The sequence below is a fragment of the Mytilus edulis genome, chromosome 14, assembly GCF_963676685.1.
Source record: "Mytilus edulis chromosome 14, xbMytEdul2.2, whole genome shotgun sequence".
Taxonomy (NCBI): domain Eukaryota; kingdom Metazoa; phylum Mollusca; class Bivalvia; order Mytilida; family Mytilidae; genus Mytilus; species Mytilus edulis.
Genome location: NC_092357.1, coordinates 68,486,201 through 68,504,274, shown reverse-complemented (window position 1 = coordinate 68,504,274; position 18,074 = coordinate 68,486,201). Strand labels below are relative to the sequence as shown.

General features: G+C 30.8%; 1 protein-coding gene across 1 annotated transcript; it reads left to right on the top strand.

Moving 5' to 3' along the window:
• The first annotated feature begins 2,005 nt into the window (after positions 1-2,005).
• LOC139503503 (uncharacterized) lies at positions 2,006-5,899 on the top strand. Its single transcript, XM_071293292.1, has 2 exons — positions 2,006-4,581; positions 5,509-5,899. The coding sequence occupies exons 1-2, from the start codon at positions 3,416-3,418 to the stop codon at positions 5,618-5,620; spliced, it is 1,278 nt and encodes a 425-aa protein (XP_071149393.1). The 5' UTR covers positions 2,006-3,415; the 3' UTR covers positions 5,621-5,899.
• The last annotated feature ends 12,175 nt before the right edge of the window (positions 5,900-18,074 follow it).

Genomic DNA, 18,074 nt, shown 5'->3' with positions numbered 1-18,074 from the left:
CACTGTCAAACAATGAATGGGTATTTTTGATAATACATCGAATCATTTTCTTGAAATATACATGTATAAATTAATTCTGGTTATTCAAAACATGAATAAGTCCAATTTTTTTTATAGCTAGGGGTACAGGTTCATACTGCAATAACAATTAGGACAGCATTATAAAATGTCTTTTTATGGAAAAAAAGGGGGGATAATTTTGAGAAAGAAATTCTTACTGTCTTAAATTTAGAAAAAAAAGACTCTAAAAATGAAAACAAATACATCTAGGGGGACAGGTATACACTCTTATTAAGATAAGGTTAGAATTGTAGAAAAATACTTACTGTCTTAGATGTAGAATAAAAAAGCAAAATGAAAACTTTGAGGACACTATCTACAATGGTTTTCAATCAAGCAAACAATTAAAAGTCCATCAACTTTTTAAACAAAATAATTACTTCCTTACCCCCTTCCTTTTCATATGTTATTCTGATTAAAACAAAAAAATAGTGGAAATTTTCAGATTTGATTTCAAAAAGTAGTTTTGTTTTAAAGTTGTTTTTTTCTGAAATAGGCTAGCTCAATATGAAGAAATGTTTTTCTTTTATATTTTTTCCTCTAATTTCATACTAAAATAAGGCAACTCACTTCTGACATATATTTTTTCAGTTTAAAAATGAATGAGGAGGAGATACAGAAATGTTGCATTTTACCAAGTACATGGGTATGTCCTAAAGAGGACTGTAAAAAAGTATTGTCTAGGAAGCAAACTTTGATCAGTCACTTGATGAATATTCATAACTCTGAAGGTGAGTAAAACCATATCTTTAAAGGAAAATAAAAAACCATGAAAATATGAAGCTGAATCCAACTAAGCATTACACATACATAAAGTTGGAAGATATAGCTTAGTTTTACAAAAAATGTAGACGGGTATGTTGCTACATGAGTATTTTTGTTTGATTTTTAACACATCACCACCTAAATCTTGCATACTAACCTAATTGATACACCTGTGAACTTAAACAATCTACAGAGTTGTAGAGAGGCAATCAACCTAAAATTATTCAGAAATGTTAGGCATCAAATAAATGTATAAAAGAAAGAAGTGATATCATGCAAAAAAACTCAGGTTTACATAAAAGACAATGTAATAATTTTTTCATACCTGAAAATATATTATTTCAGCTGACATACCAAGAAAGAAATATAGACTGTACGAGTATGATATTACAGAAGAAATTCCGAAATCAACAAAAAGCCAAAGGCAAAAAAGGTATGGGGTACTATAAATAGGTTTGTATAAATAAAACTTTGAGTTATTCACTGCTAAATATATCAATGGTGGGAAATTCCTTTTTATTTACAAAATCAGTGAAAAATTGTCATGTTTTTTGTTTTTTTTTTATGGTAAAAATCATTTAGTTAGCTTTCAATTAAAACAAGGTTGATTGATTAAAACAATTTAAAAGATGCATTAAACATACATATTTAAGTAGAGACAACACTGTAAACTTCCTGTTTTTTTGGTAGTTAAAATTGAAATTCTATTGTTGTAGCTCTTTCAGAAACAGACGAACATTATGACTCATACTCTGAAACAAGATTTTTTCATTTTTTAAAAATCAATTATTTATTCAAATATATTAAACCTACAGGCAATGTTGATAAAGAGAAAGTGCCAATTGTTGAACGATCGCAAAATATTATCTATCAACCAGCTAACAAAGTTTTAGCTCTGACAGTCATGACAGTCAGATCTTTGAAATATGAAATAAAATGTTTCAGTCATGCAGGCTACACAAAGAAAAACCTGAGGCCTTAAATTATGATGTGTAAGAGAAAACCATTGTATGGCATTTCAGGCCAGTAATTGCTTCTATTAGGCTGAGCAGATCTTTTCATTTGCATGCATATGTCAGGCATTTGGGTTTAGGTCAGCCGTGGATTTCATAGCCTGAAATTTGTGATGCCTAATGAAAATCATATAAATAATTTTAGCTTTATTTTTCATTTTGAGTAGGAAACTGAATGAAGATCAGGATCATTTGTATTATTCTAACGACAAAGATGATATACCATGTAATGATGTAAATCTTGCGACAGAAATAGAAGATACCTCTACCAATACCAATGAGAATTCAGAAATTGACATTGAAGCATCCAGCGATTCTTCAAGTAATGATACTAGATTACCAGTTAGCAACAATGTGGAAAGCAACAATGTCGAAAGCAACAATGTGGAAAGCAACAATGTAAGCAACAATGTTGAAAGCAACAATGTGGAAAGCAACAATGTGGAAAGCGAAATGGAAATTTCCAGTGGTGAGGACTCTGAATCAGAGAAAGAATCAAACGATTTTCTGGGAAGCGAGGAAGAGTCAGGTTCAGAATTGATTGAATGTAGAGGAGAAAATATTCAGCCTGAAATCTTAAATATTGATTCATGTCAATCAGACATGTCAGATGACAACGAGCTAATTTCAAAAGTTCCTTTGTATATTGTGCCACCCAGTGAAAGTAATTTTGTTTCTCCAATTACCTATGACGATCATGTTTTAGCAGTCAGTACTTATGCAAAGCGTCACAATATTTCAGGCACTGCATTTGAACATCTTCTAAATTTAATTGATTTACATATACCAGAAAACAATTTACTGGAAAGGCGAGTAATCAAAATGAAGGAGAAATGTGGGTTTAATGATGAACTGATGCAATTTCACACATTTTGTACACATTGTGAGAATGTGTTTTCAAACGGGTCGATTCTTGCCAAACACCATTCTGTCCTGGAAAGAGAAAAAACAGCAAATCACAAAATTATTTTGTCACGGGAAATTTACAAAATCAACTTGCAAATGTTTTGGTTCGAAAAGATATTTGGAACTCTATCCAAGAACGGTCAAACAATGTTACACAAACCATAACTGATCTTGTGGATGGTTCAGAATATAAAAAGCTGAAAGCAGATAATCAGTTCTTAAGTTGCACTAATAACTTGTCATTAGCATTTTTTACAGATGGTGTTGCATTGTTTAAAAGCTCAGGAATTTCCTTTTGGCCAGTGTACTTACTGATAAATGAATTACCAAGGAAACAGAGGTTCTTAAAGAAAAACATGATATTATGGGGAGTATGGCAAGGTACTGGAAAACCCAGGATGGCAATATTTTTGAAATCATTAGTTAAAGATCTGCAGGACCTGTACAAGAATGGAGTAACTTTACAATAGATAGTAAACAAATTTGTTGCAAAGCGATGTTAGTTGTTGCTACAATGGATTTGCCTGCTCGAGCAGTGGTATTGCACATGACGCAGTACAATGGAGAATTTTCATGCATCTTTTGTATGGCTTCTGGAAAAGTTGTTAAATCTGGAAAGGGACATTGCAGATGTTTTCCATATAAAACAGACCCAGAACCTTTGAGAACAAATGAGGATGTATTACAAAGTGGTACAAAGTGGTACAAAGGCACAGCAAACAAACAAAAGAGTAAACGGATTTATTGGCATGAGTGTATTCAATTACCTTCCAAACTTCAGTTTATGTAATAACACTGTCATTGATTACATGCATGGCATACTGCTGGGGATCTGTAAGAAATTATTGTCTTTGTGGTTCAGTGCAACATCTTATGAACAACCATATTTTATTGGACACCTAATCAAAGATATTGATAAATACATGAAGACAATTTCACCACCATATTTAATAAACAGATTGCCAAGGAAACTTTCAAACACAATGCATCACTGGAAGGCATCAGAAATGAGATCATGGCTCCTATTCTATGCACTTCCTTGTCTGCTGGGAAAATTACCAGATTTATATTTAAAACATTTTAGTACCTTAGTTGAGGCAACATATATACTTCTGGGTGAAGGCATATCAAATGAAGACCTTGAGAGAGCTGATTTACTTCTGACTGTTTTTGTGAAGTCTTCGGAAGGGTTATATGGACAAAATTTTATGGGTCTTAATGTTCACAGTCTTCTTCATTTAGTAACATGTGTAAAAAAATGGGGACCTCTTTGGGCATGGTCATGTTTTTGCTTCGAATCCTTTAACGGTGAGATAAAAAGAAGCATCCATGGAACCGGAAATGTTTGTAAACAGATATTCTGGTCACTTCATGCAGAAAAACATGTTGAAAATATGTCAATAGCAGGATGTAACCAGAAGATAGAAGACTTTATTTGTGAGTTAACTTCTGGTAAACTAGCATCAGAAAAAAACTGCAAAAAAGCTTATCAATGCACTGTTCTGAATGCCAAAGACATCCTTGAAGAACTCCAGTATTACGATGAAATTAAACCAGTTCTTTCTAATTTCACTGTATTTCAATCCAGCTCTGACTTTTTAAAGGCCTCCAAAATAATTAGGAATGGATATGTCATGTACAGTAGATTGTGCACAAAGGTTAAGAAGAGAAATTCTTACAGTATTAAGTTGAGTGGTGATGAACAATACTTTGAGGTTGAATACTTCTTGTGTCACAAAGCTTCATTGCATGTATTTGCTGTGGGAAGAAAGCTTGTCATAGTTGGAGGAGTACTTGTCAGTAGAGTTCCACATATAAAAGAAGTAAAACTGGAGAGGTACATGTAATATTATTTTTTCAAAATAAGATACAACAGTCAACAGAAACCAAGCAATCTTCTGAATGTTATCAAACCATGAACACTTTTATTAATTTCACTTCAAGAACAAAAGAAGAAACAAAATGGTAAACATACATAACATAGTTACCAATCTAGCACATAAATATGTCAAAAATTTAATCTTAATCTTTCAATAATTATCATGATTATAAGAAAAACTTTGACATGTTTGAAGATATAATGGAAAATATGTTTGATTTAAAAAAAAAAAAAGGTAGCTGGTATTGGTTTAAGACAATATCCAGTAAAAAGATTTTTTTTTAAATATATTGAAACCAAAAACATGCCTTTCAGGTTGAAGGCCTCACTGTGACTTTGAGATGAAGAACAGTCATCAAAGTGCTGGTCCTTCATGTCCTTTGCTTTTTTAGTGTTTTGTGCTGAGCATGTACTGATTTTGAGTCAATGACCTCATATTCCGTATTGTTCTATCAAATTATTGTGCTTTATAAATTAAATATTTTTACACGAATAAACAAGGACACCAAGTTCAGAATGAGCAATAATCATGACAAAATATTTCTTCAGGAACATTTAGAACATTATTTGAATTATATCTATGATATTGAAACATACATTTGATTCAATAAGTATATCAAAGTCAACAACTCAGATAAAAAATATGCACAGTACTTCATACAGAATGGAATTTATTATATGATTTTGTTATTCTTTTTATATCACATTGTTTGCAAGTAATAAAGTCGGACAGATGCAGGTACATGTGTATATTTTTTATAAACAATTTGAAAATAGCACAGTGATGTATTGAAATTTTCAAGCTAGAGTTACCGGTACCTGGGTTTAAGTTATAATACTTCTGTTAAAACATGCAACAAACTGTCCATTATTCTATAATTTCAGTGATACTGTTACTGTGCAGAGAGCAGAAGACCTACAAGATCTTGTTGTAAACACACGAGTTGATAATAGAAAATATGTTTCACTGATGCCAAACATGATTGAAAGGAATTAAGAATGAAGATAGATTTGAAATATATGCAATGTGCAATATATGATTTACTGATTTGTTTAGTCTTTCTTGAAAAAAATCGTTGTATTGAACATAATAAACTTTTCTGAGAACTACTATGATTTTGTTTGTGTATAATTAAGCCGTTCATGAAATATTAATCACAGTCTTAGGTCTTACTTGATTCCTTTAGTAATTGTAAACTTACTGAATGTATTAAATGTATACTTTGTATATAATATCACTCTTTAATCAATTTCTATTGAAACATGTTTTAAAATACAGTTTCTATTTCTTTTCATATTAATGTTATGTCTACGTTATCAAATGCTTATTTTAAAAGTCATCCATTCATCTATGCCAAACAAGTTCTCAGTCAAACATTCATTCTTTTTTCTATGCCAAAAAATTCTAAGTCAAGATTCCATCCCCAAAATATTCTAAGTAAGGATTTCATCACCTTTTCCATCTCGAAAAAATTCTAAGTCCAGATTCCATCCTCTTTTCCATCTCAAAAATATTCTAAGTCCAGATTCCATGATTTTTCCATCTCAAAAATATTCTAAGTCAAGATTCCATCATCTTTTCCATCTCAAAAATATTCAAAGTTCACTTTCCATGCCAGTTTCCATCCAAGCAATATTAATTCCATGGAATTCCATGGAAAAGGTTTCCATCATATCATGGAAAACGATGGAAAATATTATAGAGATTCATTTTCCATCAATGATGGAAAATTTTAACATGGAATTCCATGGAAAAAACAAAATTTTCCATCATTTTCCATCATTTTCCATGATATATTCATGGAAAAAGTATAGCTGCATGGAAAATCTAGGGATGGGTTAATTGATGCAAACAAAATTTTTTAGTCATAATATTCAAATATTGCTACCTTTTTCATTATACAATCAATCCTTACATGAAAATATAACTCATTCACTATGCAACTATATAGATTTACATAATAGAATGCTTAAATGGTCAGTTTTGGTTGTTGCGAACAAATAATTTTATTATATGAGTCAGTCTGAGGTATGAAAACTACTGAATTTTGTTTATGATTCAATATTTTGAATAAAAAAGTACATGCTGGCACTCTAAATTGATGCGAACAAAATTTTTTAGTCATAATATTCAAATATTGCTACCTATTTTCTTATACAATCAATCCTTACATGAAAATATAAGTTAAACTCATTTACTATGCGGCTATATAGATTTATATAATTAAATGCTTATATGGTCAGTTTTGGTTGTTGCGGACAAATAATTTTGTTATATGAGTCAGTCTGAGGTATGAAAACTACTGAATTTTGTTTACGATTCAATATTTTGAATAAAAAAAAGGACATGCTGGCCCTCTAAATTGATCCGAACAAAATTTTGTATTCATAATAATCAAATATTGCTACCTATTTTATTATACAATCAATCATTACATGAAAATATAACTCATTTACCATGCGGCTATATAGATTTAAATACAAGAATGCTTATATGGTCAGTTTTGGTTGTTGCGGACAAATAATTTTATTATATGAGTCAGTCTGAGGTTAGAAAACTACTGAAATTTGTTTCAATATTCAATATTTTGAATAAAAAACGGACATGCTGGCACTCTAAATTGATGCAAACAAAATTTTTTAGTCATAATATTCAAATATTGCTACCTTTTTCATTAAACAATCAATCCTTACATGAAAATATAACTCATTCACTATGCAGCTATATAGATTTACATAATAGAATGCTTATATGGTCAGTTTTGGTTGTTGCGAACAAATAATTTCATTATATGAGTCAGTTTGAGGTATGAAAACTACTGAAATTTGTTTACGATTCAATATTTTGAATAAAAAAAAGACATGCTAACACTCTAAATGGATGCGAGTAAAATTTTTTAGTCATAATACTCAAATACTGCTATTTTTTTCATTGTACAATCAATTCTTACATGAAAATATAACTCATTTACTATGCGGGTATATAGATTTAAATATTAGAATGCTTATATGGTCAGTTTTGGTTGTTGTGGACAAATAATTTTATTATATGAGTCAGTCTGAGATATAAAAACTATTGAAATTTGTTTACGATTCAATATTTTGAATAAAAAAGGACATGCTGGCACTCTAAATTGATGCAAACAAAATTTTTTAGTCATAATATTCAAATATTGCTACCTTCTTCATTATACAATCAATCCTTACATGAAAATATAACTCATTTACTATGCAGCTATATAGATTTACATAATAAAATGCTTATATGGTCAGTTTTGGTTGTTGCCGACAAATATTTTTATTATATGAGTCAGTCTGAGGTATGAAAACTACTGAAATTTGTTTACGATTCAATATTTTGAATAAAAAAAGGCATGCTAACACTCTAAATGGATGTGAGTAAAATGTTTTAGTCATAATACTCAAATACTGCTATCTTTTTCATTGTACAATGAATTCTTACATGAAAATATAACTCATTTACTATGCAGCTATATAGATTTATATAATTAAATGCTTATATGGTCAGTTTTGGTTGTTGCGGACAAATAATTTTATTATATGAGTCAGTCTGAGGTATGAAAACTACTGAATTTTGTTTATGATTCAATATTTTGAATAAAAAAGGACATGCTGGTACTCTAAATTGATGCAAACAAAATTTTTTAGTCATAATATTCAAATATTGCTACCTTTTTCATTAAACAATCAATCCTTACATGAAAATATAACTCATTCACTATGCAGCTATATAGATTTACATAATAGAATGCTTATATGGTCAGTTTTGGTTGTTGCGAACAAATAATTTCATTATATGAGTCAGTTTGAGGTATGAAAACTACTGAAATTTGTTTACGATTCAATATTTTGAATAAAAAAAAGACATGCTAACACTCTAAATGGATGCGAGTAAAATTTTTTAGTCATAATACTCAAATACTGCTATTTTTTTCATTGTACAATCAATTCTTACATGAAAATATAACTCATTTACTATGCGGGTATATAGATTTAAATATTAGAATGCTTATATGGTCAGTTTTGGTTGTTGTGGACAAATAATTTTATTATATGAGTCAGTCTGAGATATAAAAACTATTGAAATTTGTTTACGATTCAATATTTTGAATAAAAAAGGACATGCTGGCACTCTAAGTTGATGCAAACAAAATTTTTTAGTCATAATATTCAAATAATGCTACCTTCTTCATTATACAATCAATCCTTACATGAAAATATAACTCATTTACTATGCAGCTATATAGATTTACATAATAAAATGCTTATATGGTCAGTTTTGGTTGTTGCCGACAAATAATTTTATTATATGAGTCAGTCTGAGGTATGAAAACTACTGAAATTTGTTTACGATTCAATATTTTGAATAAAAAAAAGGCATGCTAACATTCTAAATGGATATGAGTAAAATGTTTTAGTCATAATACTCAAATACTGCTATCTTTTTCATTGTACAATGAATTCTTACATGAAAATATAACTCATTTACTATGCGGGTATATAGATTTAAATATTAGAATGCTTATATGGTCAGTTTTGGTTGTTGCGGACAAATATTTTATTATATGAGTCAGTCTGAGGTATGAAAACTACTGAATTTTGTTTTCGATTCAATATTTTGAATAAAAAAGTACATGCTGGCACTCTAAATTGATGCGAACAAATTTTTTTAGTCATAATATTCAAATATTGCTACCTATTTTCTTATACAATCAATTCTTACATGAAAATATGTCTCATTTACTGTTCGGCTATATAGATTTACATAATGAAATGCTTATATGGTCAGTTTTGAGTGTTGCGGACAAATAATTTTATTATATGAGTCTGTCTGAGGTATGAAAACAACTGAATTTTGTTTGCGATTCAATATTTTGAATGAAAAAGGACATGCTGTCACTCTAAATTGATGCAAAAAAAAATATTTTATATCATAATATTCAAATATTGCTTCCTTTTTTATTATACAATCAATCTTTATATCAAAATATAACTCATTTACTATTTCGGCTATATAGATTTACATAATAAAATGCTTATATGGTCAGTTTTGGTTGTTGCGAACAAATAATTATATATTATGAGTTAGTCTGATGTATGAAAACTACTGAATTTTGTTTACTATTCAATATTTTAAATAAAAAGAGGTCATGTCCGTCAGGCTGGTACAAAAATTGCTGTCAATTGTATTATATGGTCAATTATGGCATGAAAATATAACTGAATTACTTCTATATAGAATACGATAACTTGTTAAGAGGTAAATATTGTCAGTTTTGGTTAATGATATCAAATAATTTTGTTTTACGAGTCAGTCTGTCTAAGATGAGAAAACTATTTTTTGCACTATCTTACTAATTTACTATAATTATTGTTCAATTAAATACAAATGTGTGACATTTTTAAATAACTTTAATCTTCAATATGTCAAGCAGAAATGACCGGTTGGTCAATTAATTTTGATGTTCCTTATCATTTCATATTTTAGGTCAGTGTATCCAGGTTACGATGACAATCTGCGTTAACGGGCGTTTACTACAAACAGTAAACGCGCGTTTACTTATTAGGAAAATAGAAGACGCCCATTTTCCCACGTTAACGCGGGGGTAAACGGGAAAGTAAACGCCCGTTTACTCTTTACAAAATTAGAAGACGCGCCGTTTTTGCGTTAACGCAGAGGTAAACGCGAAAGTAAACGCCCGTTTACTTTTAATGTCTACTGCAATTTCGGAGTTAACGCACAGTTAACGCGGCGTTTACATGAAGTGCACGCGAGTTAACGCCGCGTTAACTTTTTCGGCCCGTCTACATGTAATGCTTGGTCTGCACCCAACTGTATATATATGTGTCTTGTTTTTAATTAATTACACAATATTGTCCAGTGTGGCAAAGTTAAGGAAAATGTTGATATTACAGATGTCAGTAACATTGTAAAATTGTGTGTATTTTGTTGATATTAATTACGCAATAGTGTCCAGTGTTGCACAGGATATGCATATGTTGTCTAGATCATCACTTTAAATTAATTGACTCATTTTTGATATTACAGAAAGGATTAACAGCATTACATATGGCTGCTCAGTTTGGACATCTTCATGTCACCAAATGGTTAATTGAGGAAGGAGGAATCAGTCCGCTGGATAAAACAGATGAGGTAACTTTTAACATTATATACTAGGTGTTAATTTATCAATGAAAAGCTATTTTGAATACTTATATAGGATTTGTTGATGTAATTTAATTATTGTCTATATTCAATTTTGATGAATTGTTTTTTATTTATATTTTTAAGTTAACATCTTGAATCCAAAAAGAAGAATGACAACAATTGACAAAACAAACTACGGACAAACGTTTCTATTTATCTAATAAGACTGTTGATACGCCATCTTACACCTAAACATAACCATAATAAGTATATACGAATACATAGCCACTATTTAAAATAACAAATTACAGGTGCTACAAAAACCAAATTCCTATATTGTACTGATATATAAACACTAAAAATAAAATACCACGTATTCAAATGCATGAGTAACTACCATTCTTTAAACTTAATAAACAGAAACCAACATTCAGCCTCTACTGATATAATCACCAATATATCAAATACTCAAGAAACAAACACCTAACATGATAAACTACAAATATGTTAACAACAATTTACATTAACGACATCGAGAATGTTTTAAATAAACACAAAGTCACCAAACAAACACATAACAGTTGCCAAATCCAGACATTAAAGACGCACTACTTTCAATCGAAATATTAAGATACAAATTCACCATTATAACATATGACAGTAGACATATACAACAAACTACAACCAGACATTAAAGACAAACGACTTACCAACACGGATTAAAGATACAAAGTCTCCAATCAACCTCATTTCGTTATATAGAAAAACATTTTTTTAATAACAAATCACTACATAGCCATTGATATGTTAATGTTGTTGTAAATTTCACCGAAATGGTAAATTGTTTTACTGATGGTGTTATAATTTAAGTTTATCATTGTATTTCAATCTTGTAATACACTCAATTATGACCAGAGCATTTCTTTGTAAAAAATCCTGAAATTAAGAAATTCAGGGCAGTCATCATGCATTTACAGCAACCATTCAGACACCAATTTGAAAGAAACAAACCCCTTCATCACTCCAAAAAATCACAATCCCAAATAAAACATATGACGACCACCAAGACTTGAACAACCAGCTTTCACATAATCACTAATTGTAAAAACAGCAAAAAACTAAAGGGTCACCAGTCAGGCGTATGGCATCATTCAGAAATCAATTAAAACTTACTATTAAGACTTATAATAAACCATCACCCATTGAAAACACAGTCAAAAACCAAACACTTGACAGTAAGTAGGCAACTCAACACGAATTCTTAATCACACTGTGAATACAAATGTCAAAAATTTTAATCGATGAAATCTTAGTACTGCTGTAACATGTCACAATTCAAACACATTTCACAGTCAGACACTACTTATAATAAGTTTAACACGTTTAATTACTTTAAAGACACCACCACAAAGAATTCACCCCTTAAGTATATGTCAAACAAACATACGACAGCCATTAACTAATGCTACACTTATAGCATAAATTCGACCTTATATCATCGTAAATAATACATGTACAATCACAAATCAAGCATATGATCGATAACAAAAAAACAATCAACAACTCTTTGAAAGTAAATATAAAGATAGTGTTCCCTATCAATCACTTGATAGCTACCAAGTACTACAACAGGCAACACACATTTGGCAATGATTTAAAAAAGAGTCACCAATCAAACAGATGATAACTTCTATGCAAGTTAAAATCCTACAGCAATTGACATGAAAATAATGTCAAAAAGAATCACCAATCAATAACATGATAGCTATGAGGTAGTCCAACAGCTAACATATATTTGAAACTAATCATAGAGCAACTGTCATCAACGAAGTACATAATAATCACAAAGACCTATATTTGAAACTCATCATAAAGCAACTGTCGTCAACCAAGTTCAAAATAATCACGACCTATAACAACCATGTGCTACTACTACTTATTATTAGGTCACACTCACAACACAGATAAGTAGTTTAAAAAAAACAGTCAATAGCTAATAATCACTAATCAAACATATGAAAGCAATCAGGAACAACCAACAACTATTTGTAGTGAATTGAGGAAACGTAATCAACTAAGTTCAATCAGGTATCAAATTTAGAATACTGTGGATTCATTTATTTTCGTGGGTTCCAATTTCCGTGGATAAAGGAAAACTTGTATGTTTGTGGATATTTCATTTCGTGATTTTGCTGAGGTCTGCATACAAACCTATTTAGAATTTGTCGTTCGTAGAACATTTGATTTCGTAGTTTACCTGTACCCACGAAATCCACCAAAATTGGTATCCAAAGAATAATATTTAATCCACAGTAATGGTAAAGATATAAACAAGAACTTTCAGATACCAATAAAACAGGACAGTCATCTTTTTATATATCAACAATCAGAAGATACTTACTGTAAATACACAGCCAACACCTTATACGTACACAAGATAGCCATATGAACTACTAAAAAGTATTATAGACTTTTTAGTAGAACCATGAGGCATTACCAACTGTCGACCGACAACTTACGGTCACTAAGTAACACATTTCAACTATCAGGAACAGTCAACAACATACAACCACTTGGGACTAACTCTTAATATACAGCCAACAATAAAATAAATCACTTATCAAACACAAGACATAAATAATGTATTTCTTACAACCAATCATATACTAAGACATAAATAAGGTATTTCTTACAACCAATCATATACTAAGACACAGGGCATAAATAAGGTATTTCTAACAACCAATCATATACTAAGACATAAATAAGGTATTTCTTACAACCAATCATATACTAAGACACAAGACATAAATAAGGTATTTCTAACAACCAATCATATACTAAGACATAAATAAGGTATTTCTTACAACCAATCATATACTAAGACATAAATAATGTATTTCTAACAACCGATTATATACTAAGACACTTCTTCAAACAATAACAGCAATCAATTAGAAATAAAACAGATATAAGTCATTCCCTACTTATACATCCCGTCAATGTGTTTGTATTGTCTTGTACGATGATGACTGCAGTACCCATATTTAAAAATTGCGAATGGAAATGTGGAATGTGTCAAAGAGACAACCCGACCATAAAACAGCAAAAGGTCACCAACAGGTCTTCAAAGCAGCGAGAAATTCTCGCACCCGGAGGCGTCCTTCAGCTGTCCCCTAAACAAATATATATACAAGTTCATTGATAATGAACGCCATACTAAACTCCAAATTGTACACAAGAAACTAAAATGTAAAATAATACAAGACTAACAAAGGCCATAGGCTCCTGACTTCGGACAGGCGCAAAATTGCGGCGGGGTTAAACAAGTTGATGAGATCTCAACCCTCCCCTATACCTCTTGCTCATGCAGAAAAGTAAACACATAACAATACGCACATTAAAATTCGGTTCAAGAGAAGTCCGAGTCTGATGTCAGAAGATAAAGCAAAGAAAATAAACAAAATTACAATAATACATAAATAACATCAGACTACTAGCAGTTAACTGACATGCCAGCTCCAGACTTCAATTAAACTGATTGAAATATTATGTCTTCATCATATTAATATCAGGCACAATCCTTCCCGTGAGGTGTTTAGTGTCATACCATCATAACATATATGAGAAGAACATAACCCGTGTCATGCGAACAACTGGTTTTTAAATAAATGAGTTCAGTTCCGATGCAAAGACCCTATAAGTGAATTGATATTAACGCCAAAATATGCAATTTTTTTATGCTTTATAAAGAATATTTCCATAAAATATTGGATGTGAAATACCTGAACGTATAAGAAGTCTGCATGTTGAGCTATATTTACGAATGATGTCCTTATACCGATGATAAAATTTAGTAAATGTTTTGACTAGTTTGTGATATCGAAAATCCTTGGTGCAATAATTTTTCAGTAATACACAAATTTCTCTCATTAAAATCTAAAACATTGTTACATACACCAGCGAATCTTGATTTTCCTCTGAGTTCAGTACTTTTGAGATTTTACTTTTTTTTCCCAGCATCCTATTGAAATATGTTATGAAGACAGACTAACAACTAAGAACTATTTATTGGGCACATTTCACCCATCAGGAACAACTAACAAACAATTATATTACCTAAAACGAACAACTTGCTACGTCCAATTAAACACATGACAGCAAACAGGCACTTCAATTACAGCAAATGGACGCAGCTTACAATCAGTAGTCACATATCAAACATTTGACAGTAATCAGGTACTGCTACTATCCAACGATCATATGAGACTAACTTTTGATACACTTATGTGGAAACAATCATAAGATTCTATCAAAAACTATCAACAGCCTATAATTGCAAGATACAAATAACAACTTACATGCTCCCAAACACAAGACTGCTATCAAAAATACCATTTATCAAATGCACAATCATTTCTCATAATCACCAATCAAACCCATAACAAATATCAACAAATACCGACTATCAGATATTTAGTAGAAAACAAGAGGCAACAACTAAAAATCACCACGAAAACACATAATAATGAGACCCATACAACAGCCATCAATACTAGTTTGAAAGTCACTACCAGACAAATGGCCACACATCAAACACAGGACAGTCGTTGGACACTTAAAAAACTTAACAAAACACTAAAGACACGACCAACATATAACAATCACGGACCAAACACAATATAACCTTCAAATACTTCCAACTAACAGTGATACACTTATTAAAAAACACAACCAACAATTCGCATTCATTTATCAAACAAATGACAGGCATTAGACATTAACAACAACTTACCAAAAGACGACGATAATTGTAAAAACAACAATTTAGTCATTGATAAAACACACAACAGCTTACATTATTACTTTTTGGAACTTTGGGATGATAGCTCTTCATCTTTTATATAAGCTTTGGATTTCATATATTTTGGTAACAAGCATCACTGAAGAGACATGTATTGTCGAAATGCGCATCTGGTGCAGAAAAATTGGTACCGTTAATGTTATTACAGTTCACAATGAAAACATGTACTAACACCAACCAACCACTTACCAGATACTAACGACATTCAACGGGTATTTCCAGCAGTCATCCACCAGACAGACACTGAAGACACATACACCAACAATCAAACACTAGAGATTTTACCTCGCCGATCAATCATATGATAGTATCAAACTACTATTTATATTTAGTACTTTTTATAAGACACAATCATTAGCTATGACTTGTTACTAATTTTAACAGTATAATCAAGCAAATACGTCTTCGAAATCAAATAATACACTGCTACATTGACTGATGTTCTAGAATTGTTAGTTTCAACATATTTATGTATAGTGGATTGTGAAACAAGTTAATCAAACTGATAATAATTTGCGGGTGTAAGTGATGCCTTGTAGAGGCATTAGCCCGATTTTTTTTTATTAATTTTGATGTTTTTTACTTAAAACATATAGGCCCTCTCTTAACATGGGTCAACCATTTATCGTCCCCTTCCGATAGTCTATCATCGTTTCTCAAGGACATACTCGCAAATGGTGTCAAGGGAAGGCCGAAAATTCAGTCCCTCAATTTCTTCCAAGAACGAGGATCGATTAAGGAAACTTTGTGTTAGTAGTCCGATGCGCTCACCACTAAAATAATTTAATCTTGAAATAAGACTTGAACCTCATACATTAAGTTTGCTGAAAAAAAAATGTATTGAATAACTTCTGATCAGGAAATTACCCTTATAGATGTAAAAAAATGTATTACCAAACAATTTACAAATGCTCTTTGTATTTTGCCTGAAAGTTGTTGTAAAAAATGAATTATTTTAGTTGATAGATACAGGTTTAAGATTTGTTTTTTAGGGTTCCACTCCATATATTCTGGCTGCAAATAAAGACGACTACAACTATTCATCTAAGCAGAAAAAAGGAAAGACAGAAGTAATGAATTTCCTCAAGGTACATGTTCTGTCGTATCCTATTTATGAAATAATCAAAAAAATGCAGTATATGTTGACACTGATATTTATCAACAGAAAAAGTTTGAAAATATATGACAATTTTCAACATTTTACAGATAAACGAAACTAGATTCTTTTTCTTTGTTGATAACATTTACATACAGTCTGGAATGTATTTGTTTATGTCTCGCTGTGGGTTTTGGGGCATTAACTGTAAGATTAATTTCTCCGTATGTCTATTAGAACGTTCGTCCTAAAATTAGTTTCCGTTATCTAACTTGAGTTTGCCTCTATCAAATGTTATGAAGCCTACACAAGCTGTATACATCCTCGGCTTTCAAATATTTGGCTTTGAGCATTCCTGATGAAAGTAAATCCTGAAAAGCGCTTCTGTTAAATTGTTCCTTTTAAAATTGTTACACGATGATGACTGCTGTACCCATATTTTGACTATTTTATTTATTTTGTCTGTTCAGTTAACGCATCATTGTAAATATAACGGAATTTGATGAGACTGTCATCAAAGTGAGAGGGTTAGCGCTATAAAACCAGGTTTAATCCACAATTTTCTACATTTGAAAATGCCTGTACCAAGTCAGGAATATGACAGTACTTGTCCATTTGTTTTTTATGCGTTTTGTTATTTGATTTTGCCATGTGATTATGGACTTTGAATTGATTTTCCTCTATGTTCAGTATTTTTGTGATTTTACTTTTTTCATATGATTATAAAACATTGTTTTCGATATTTATACACGATGCTTATTACAACAAAACACAGATGAAGGTCGAATTAGACTGGCAACAATATAACAATTCTCTAGGGTATGTGGTTCGTAAAAGATTGTTTGAATCCAAATTTCTTGAAATGTAATTTGTAACGTTCGAGTTGAAAAATGAAATAAAATACTTTGTTAAAAAAAAAAACAGATAATGTTTAGCATTACACAAAAAAGATTTTTTCTGATAAAGTTAATTTCGTTGCATAAATGGTAAAAACATGCCTGCTGAAAAGGTGAAAGGTTGATATCTGACAATAGAAACATAAGGATATCTAGTATACAACTACGGACTATCGTGTATACAGTTATTGATTAATAAAACATTTGAGAAGAGGTTATATTCATAATGTCTGTTTTTCATATAAATAATATGTACCAAGAACAAGTCTAAGGGTAGGCATTCTAAGGCAGACAAAACTGGACATTGTTTTGTTTTGACCTTAAATGTGCTGCCTCACAGAGCAAACGATACAATGAGACATATTTTTGTGTGGGATAAATGAGCGCTCATAAAGATTTTTGTCCACGCTTTAAATAGTATGTCCT